Consider the following 8186-nt stretch of genomic DNA (forward strand, 5'->3'; position numbering starts at 1 on the left):
GATTACTGCTATCATTCATATTTGATCCATGAAGTTAAAACTTTTCACAAGCCAAGAAAAGCAATTTAATAATCTGTAACATCATCACAGTGTAAAGTCTGTGGGCTGAGCATGAGCTCACAGGCGGGGCCACAGGGGGCAGCATCCCGAGGAAGTAAATCCAGCAGCTAGAAACTCTTTGGGCGCAATTCTCTTTAGACTGACAAGGCGCCATCTTTGGATCCGGTATCCAGTTCTAAATAACACATCCATGCATGTACACTTTGTGCTAACCATCCCACAACGCAGCGGTCCACATTTTATAAAAAAATATCTTTGAGCGACCTTACAGCAGTTGCAAAAATGATAATGATTAGCAAGAATCCAAATATCAATTTATTGCTCATTAGTGAGTAAACTATTTTGTATCTATTATTTAGGGAGAAGCATAGCCTTAACATGAACAAGGGAGTGATTTTGGACACAGCACTTGTCTCATTTATTGCCAAAAAATAAAGGCTTTTCACTGTATTTTTGCCTTAATTGCATACACAACTGAGGTTCATGGGTTCACGAGGGATATTAACCCTTTTAACAAGCACAGGTGTTACCAACAACACTAAGGAAGGCTCTGATCTATGTAAGTGTCCTACCAACAAGTCATTACAGTGTGACAGCAGGACAGAGGCTCACCAGGAGAGGCAGGCAAATGTTTGGGGAAGAAAGAAATTTAAAAAGAGATGACCCTGATGGTCATAGTGGCACATTTTGCAGTGACAACTATATACCACCTTAAACATCCAACAAGGCCTTATACTGTATTAGCTGCTGCCTCAAAATCAGTGCTTTATGTGTTGATGATCGCTGGTCTTATAATGTGTCTTATTAACAATCTGAGAATGTTTATGATTTTTAAGTAGCCTATTAATTTAGGTTTTAATTGTTCTGGTTTGCGTTATGTATATACGATAATTCTACTAACATTGAAAATAAATAAAAGGTCAGGATTTTGGACATTTTTCGTTGGTGTCAGATTATTTATAACATGAAAGCTGGTTAGCGGAGCCGCCTGAAAAAAATTGCCTTGAGCCCCAACATACTCTACAGTCGCCACTGCCAGGAACCTCAAGCTGCAGCACATGAGAGGAGTCCAGCCATCATTCATTTCATTATTTAACATTATTATTTTCCAGCTGTGACAAAGCAAAAAGTCTTCCGTGAAAAAAAAGTCTTATTTTCTGAATGAGGGCATTTTGAAACCAAATTCAGCTGACATGTGCAGCGAGCGATCAGCAGAAATTACATGAGCATAATTCAGCGGTCACGACTCTGATTCACTTGTAGCCTAATTTTCTACAATTCATTCTTATACAAAGCAAATATTCACAGAGTCTAGCTCTTCTCCAAACACAAGCCAATCAATATATTATATTACCCGAATACAGATGCGCATTTAAAAAACGCATTTTTTAAAATCATAAAATAAATTCTCGCGACGTGGAGACAAGACTGATACCCTCTGTAATTTGTATTTGTATTTTGCCTTTTCTGTTTTCACTCATTATAGTCAGGAAAACGGCTTAGGCTTGTCTTAAATGTTTTAATTCCCCTTCAATCAATCGAGTCTCTCTCTCTCTATGTCTCTCTCTCTCTCTCTCACACACACACACACACACACACACACACACACACACACACACACACAACAAAAAATAACCTGTTCTGAGAAAATCTCTTTTCTCTAAAATCTCAACACACACACCCTGTCCAATTACTGTGGCCATGGCAACTATCAGAGATTATTGCTTCCAGTCAGCACTGCACGGCTGTTAGACGAGGCTTTAAGCCCCGCCGTATCTCAGGCCTACACACACACACACACACACACACACTGAACCGGGCGCGCTTGCAAGCATACACTCCCCTCTCTGAGTGTCTCTATCTTGCTGTCTCACACACACACACACACACACACACACACACACACACACACACACACACGGAGCCTAAATTAATCCTTCGCTTTGTAGCCTTAAGAAGCTAAATTGGTCGCCCCAGCAACCAATCTTACAGCCCTTTCAAAGAAAAAAGGCAGACTGGAAATCCATTTTGTCACGAGGAAGTAGCTCAGACACACATCCATCAGTTTGGAGAGAATTTATTGTGACACGGTCGATTTTATTTCAATATCCACTTTCTTTTATTCCGCATTCCTGCAGCAGTGTCTTTCCTTCACATCTCTCCATAGATGTTTTTTTTTTCTTTTTTGCAGATTTAGGGTGAGGCCGCATGTAGCCTATATTTTTGCGTGCTTGCGTTTGCGTGTCCGCGCGTGTGTGTGTGTGACATTTGCAGCCGATCCTCTGTCCCAGCGTAGGCCCGGGGATTGTGCATGTAATGGGGGAGGGAGAGATGCCTCAAGGACTCTCCCTATTTCCTCACTGCCTCACACACACACACACACACACACACACACACACACACACACACACACACACACACACACGCACATACCCCCAGACATGGATGACACACACTCACTAACAAACACTACATTGGCCTGAACGCAAATAGCAGCTGGCAATGCAGCCCAAGCCAAGCATGAAAATATGCGGAACTTTCTCTGTCCTCTGGCTGCTTTCTAAATTTAGCCCTCTCGTCCGTGTTACGTTTTTTGTCTTTCAATGCAGCACGTGAAACGTAGTCTCTGCTCTGTCCGCACCGTGAAGAAAAGCCTTGAAAAAAATTCTCAAATTGTTTGCTTTAAATATCCTTAATTATTATACGTGTTTTGTGTGTTTTTAAAGCTGATAAACGTGAGAGGTATCTCAGCCCTTCCTGCCGCAGCGGGCTTCGTTTCTGCAAGCAGGCTGCAAAAAACTCGATGACAGCTCTGCTCAGCCGTGTCACAGCAGATTATGGAGGAGAAGACGAGGTGCTTCGTATTCCCGAGGATTAGAGCTGAGGTGGAGAAGAAACCCTCCCCTCGAGATCTGTTCCTCTGTGCAGATATTGTATAAAAGAGAGGAAAAATAATTCATATCAGACGAAGTGTTTGGTGTGATGGAGGGCGGACGCGCTTTTTTCTTTAATTCTGTGTGGAAGAAAAAAAGAAGGCTGAGTCTGACCTGTTCTCTCTCTCTCTCTCTCTCTCTCTCTCTCTCTCTCTCTCTCTCTGTGTGTGTGTGTGTGTGTGTGTGTGTGTGTGTGTGTGTGTGTGTGTTGGAGGAGCTGTCCGTGGTGCTGTCGGTCCTCTGCAGCAGGCCAGCTGCAGGAGGTTCATCACATCAACAACGAGTTGCCTCCCCTCAGCCTGCTGAGCGCGCTCATCTGGAGTCAAGCTGTTAAATGAGCTGGAAAGTTCAAATCTGTAGACGTAGATGAGAGACTCAAACACGCAGAGCTGGGTAAACAGTGCCGTTCATTTCAACGCGTTAATATTAATGTTTTTTTCTTTTGTTGGCCAAGATGTATGCACAATATGGAAACACAATTTAATCGCTCCTAAAAAATAAAAGTCTACGCGTGGATCGTGAGGCCTTGTGTGTCTTTAGATTAGAGAAAATACCCATGAGAGGCAGAACTGTAAAAATGTGTCTTGAATAAAATAACATAATTCTTGCACAATTAATCTGAACGGTCCATGAATAAAACCCTTTGATTATATCTGTGGTGTCGCAGATATATAAATGTAAGAATATAAAAACATAGGTTTTTAATTGGGTACACTCTTACAGGCTGAAGCAGGCTGCCTGTCAGATGTTTGCTCGGTGAACGTGCACGGCGCCTGCTGTTTGTTGGCGGCAGCTTGTCGACCTGTTGGCGGAGTGCAGCACGAGAGCAGGTGAACATGTTTGATCCCTTCATTCATCACGTCACAGACAATTCTGTGATCCTGCTGCCTTCAAATGACCCGATCACCATCCAGTGATCACTGTGCCACTGACATAAAGTCAGCCTCTCTCTCTCTCTCTCTCTCTTGTTCTCTCTCTCTCTCTCTCTCTCTGTCTCTCTCCCTCCCACCCCCTCTCTCTCTCTCTATGCGGACACGTGCACGCTCCTCGCTCTCTCCTCTCTCTGGATGATGCAGTCACTGATTCCTGTCTCCAACAGGACCCCCTGCTGACAAAACTGCCTGGAAGGAAAAAAATGCCAAATTGTCTTTTTTAACGCCAGATGCGGACATACTGTCGCGTTGGTCTCTGTTCTGGGGCGTTTCTTCGCTGAGGCAGACGCCAGGAGTGATTTTGGAGGGAGTACTATGGATGAGCAGGTGAAGAAGAGCGGCTGAGGATTTTGAGCGGGTTGGGTGAAACGGTCAGGCTTGCCGTTTGAAGGTTGGTTGTCTTCACGTTACTTCACGACGACATCGAAGAGGCAACAGGCATGACTTTACAGTAGCAGCTCAAAAACAAATACATCACCCTGCATGCACCTGCGTCTCTGCTTTTTACTCGGTAAAATCATTTCCAGCTGAAGATCGTGTTTTATTCGGACAAAGATGGCTCATCTAATACGACACAAGCTCACCAACAAGCTGACCAACGCGGCCCACACGGTGTCCAACAAATCCCAGGCCAAGGTCAGCGGGGTGTTCGCCCGGCTGGGCTTCCAGGCCGCGACGGACGAGGAGGGCCTGGGCTTCGCCGAGTGCGACGACTTGGATTATGACTACAGGCAAGGGATGCAAATGGATGTCCTTCAAGGAGAAGAGGAAGGGGGACACACGGAGGGAGAGGGGGAGCTGGATGGAGACAGCCACTACCAGAGAGACGGCACCGGCCGGAGGGCCTCGTCCCTGAAGACAGGAGGCTCGCTGGACGAGGACAAGCCCAAAATCACGACCTGGGAAGCGGGCTGGAACGTCACCAACGCCATTCAGGTACACGGTGATCACTTTCAGCCTGCATGTGAAGCTAAGACACCATGTGCTGCATAGATCAGGCCTGCAAGTGGACAAAAAGTCACCTTGAAGATTTTTCATATTTTAGGATGTAAGATTTTTCTTTTAAGGAGAAAATGAGAATCAGTGATGCGCATCAGATCACACAAGGTTAGAATAAGGCCGCGCGTCCAGTGTTGTCGAATAAAAACAGATTGAGCTTTTAAATATATTTAAAGAGAGCTAAATGTTATCAGAATTAAACGCAGGATTCAATGTAACATTTAATTCATGGTGTGTGAGTGAATCCGTCGCGGCCACCGGGTCTGAAAATGTATTTATTCAAATCTTTTTATCAGCGGAGCTGCAGGCAGGGCCTGCCTCACTTCGATAGCCCTGAGGCTGAATGGCACCCACGTGCTTATCAGCGGCTCCATCAAATTGAAGTTGCAATAAAATGAATTACAAAAATTCGTTTATAATTCGTTACATTTGAATGCTTTAATCGGAGTGGGCCTGCAGCCTGTGCATCAGACAGGCCTGTTTTCAAGGGCGAGGCGAGCGAGAAAATAACTGGGGATTATTCTGATGATGCAAACATGAACCCGCTGAGATAAATCACGCAATTTGCGTTGCGTTGTTATTTTAATACGCAATATATATATTTTTGCCTCTGTAATTATGTAAGATGTGAGCCGTGTGAGCCAGTCGTCGCATGCCCGGGCTGGCTCGGCCTGTCACTGCGATGTGGGCCTCGTCCATTACCACTCAACTGCGCTTCTCTGTCCGCAGGGCATGTTCGTCCTCGGCCTGCCGTACGCCATCCTCCACGGCGGCTACCTCGGCCTCTTCCTCATTATCTTCGCGGCCGTGGTGTGCTGCTACACCGGCAAGATCCTCATCGCGTGTCTGTACGAGGAGAACGAGGACGGCATCAAGGTGCGCGTGAGGGAATCCTACGTGGACATCGCCAACGCCTGCTGCGCCCCGCGCTTCCCCACGCTGGGCGGGCACGTTGTGAACGTGGCTCAGATCATCGAGCTGGTCATGACGTGTATCCTGTACGTCGTGGTCAGCGGCAACCTGATGTACAACAGTTTCCCGGGGTTTCCCGTCTCCCAGAAGGCTTGGTCCGTGGTGGCCACGGTCGCGCTCCTGCCGTGCGCGTTCCTGAAGAACCTGAAGGCCGTGTCCAAGTTCAGCTTGCTGTGCACCCTGGCGCACTTCGTCATCAACGTCCTGGTGGTCGCCTACTGCCTCTCCAGGGCGCGCGAGTGGGCCTGGGAGAAGGTCAAGTTTTACATCGATGTGAAGAAATTCCCCATTTCGATCGGCATCATCGTGTTCAGCTACACCTCGCAGATCTTCCTGCCCTCCCTGGAGGGAAACATGCAGAAGCCCAGCGAGTTCCACTGCATGATGGAGTGGAGTCACATCGCGGCCTGCGTCCTCAAGGGCCTCTTCGCCCTGGTGGCCTACTTGACTTGGGCAGACGCCACCAAAGAGGTCATCACGGATAACCTGCCTTCAACCATCCGGGCTGTGGTGAACCTCTTCCTGGTCTCCAAGGCGCTGTTGTCCTACCCGCTGCCGTTCTTTGCTGCAGTTGAGGTCCTGGAGAAATCCTTTTTCCAGGATGGCGGGAGAGCCCTCTTCCCTGACTGCTACGGCCCCGGCGGGCAGCTGAAATCCTGGGGTCTGGGCCTGAGAATTACCCTGGTAGTCTTCACCTTGCTCATGGCCGTCTTTGTCCCGCATTTCGCCCTCCTCATGGGTCTGACTGGGAGCCTCACCGGCGCAGGCCTGTGCTTCCTCTTGCCGAGCCTCTTCCACCTGAAGCTCCAGTGGAGGAATCTCCTGTGGCACCACGTCTTCTTCGACGTTGCCATTTTTGTTATTGGAGGCATATGCGCCATATCTGGCTTCATTCACTCGATTGAAGGGCTCATAGAGGCGTTCAGGTACAATATCCATGACTGAGAGCTTCAGAGATGACCTTTACTGAGTGGCGATGTCCTTAAATGCCGCACTCCGGCAGGTTGTCATGACGCAGACCTTATCAATCATCATGTTGACCACTTGGCATAGGAGCTCATGAGGAGGATTATTTGTGTGAAATGTACATCTTTTTATTTTGCCTTCGTGATAATGTGCAATAATAAACTCTACAATCATAGTGTAAAGTAGTTTACTCATTCCGGAAAACATGTTTTATGAGCTGGACAGAGGAACACAACCTCCGCATGACAGGGGGAGATTAAATATGCGGGCACTGACACGCCTGTCCAGGTATCAGTCTTCATGCAAAGTTGTCAAAGATCCAGTGAAAATGTCCGCCATGGGTCTAACTGTGAGTGTGTACGTGTTTATATCTGGGGAATGAAATATGTGGAATAACAATGGAGTGAATATGTTATTATTGGTTTTTGAGCTGCTAGATATGTCATTAATCCCACATCAGAGAAAAAAAAATAAGACCAAGGCACCCATCAGGTCAGATGGGGCCCCTTGGGTGATAATAAACCATGAATAACTTATGTGTAGTTGTTTGAACAGACTTATTTTTTATTTTCAGTTTGTTTTTGTGTTTTTATTTTCCATCTTATGCCTATAGTAGTCCTCGTTGGCTTGTTTGTTTTCTTGGTGTTTCAAGTGTCATTCTGGATGAAGTGAATTCAAAGTGCAAGCAAGTGGGTCCTAACTGTGTTATATGAAAATATGTCTGTCTGATAATATTCTCTTCCTATTGAACTTGTTAATTGTGATTTAATGGAACTAATCATGGTGTGTGAGACAAAGAGTATTTGTTGAATTAAGAGATAAATAAATCAAATATTTTATGGCTGGTGATTCTAATGTTTCCTTGAAATGTAGCCAGGGGTGACTGACGGGCCTCGCTGCTCCGACTTTGTCTTTCGTTTCTCACTCTTCTGTTAAACTTCCTCTTTTTAAAAAAAAGAAAGTTGATTAAGCTTCCCCTTTCATAAAAAACAAAGCAAGTAGCAACTGCATTGTTCAAGTAAAGTCGAGTCGGTTTTAAAAACATTTTTTACAGATCACACATTTGCCTCAAGGTGCATGCAGCCACATTAAATGATTCTTGATCAGATGCAGAGGCCTCAGAAGCAGCTTGTGGCAGACTGTGTGATAACCTGGCACTGTTGACATCGACAACAGAGGTCAGCGTGCCACCTCAAAGACATCACATGTGTGAATTCAGAGAAGAAAACAGGAAGTGGTTGACAGTAGATTATTTTAAGTCTATATCTCACACCACTGTCTTTAATTCAAAGCTGATTGTTGCTTACCTTAAAAGGCAACATAA

At 45.9% G+C, this 8186-nt stretch overlaps 1 protein-coding gene across 1 annotated transcript; it reads left to right on the top strand.

Moving 5' to 3' along the window:
* The first annotated feature begins 4022 nt into the window (after positions 1 to 4022).
* On the top strand, positions 4023 to 7711 carry LOC311265397 (vesicular inhibitory amino acid transporter-like). Its single transcript, XM_084367010.1, has 2 exons — positions 4023 to 4861; positions 5654 to 7711. Exons 1-2 carry the CDS (start codon positions 4481 to 4483, stop codon positions 6839 to 6841), a joined length of 1569 nt encoding a protein of 522 aa, XP_084223136.1. The 5' UTR covers positions 4023 to 4480; the 3' UTR covers positions 6842 to 7711.
* Positions 7712 to 8186: the final 475 nt, after the last annotated feature.

The sequence above is a fragment of the Pagrus pagrus genome, assembly GCF_965226575.1.
Source record: "Pagrus pagrus genome assembly, chromosome: 11".
Lineage (NCBI taxonomy): Eukaryota > Metazoa > Chordata > Actinopteri > Spariformes > Sparidae > Pagrus > Pagrus pagrus.

Excerpts from the sequence above, each read along its gene's own strand:
- LOC311265397 (XM_084367010.1), top strand. The coding sequence starts at position 4,481 with ATGGCTCATCTAATACGACACAAGCTCACCAACAAGCTGACCAACGCG. Across the intron at positions 4,862-5,653 it reads ACGTCACCAACGCCATTCAG|GGCATGTTCGTCCTCGGCCT; the intron begins GTACACGGTGAT and ends CTCTGTCCGCAG.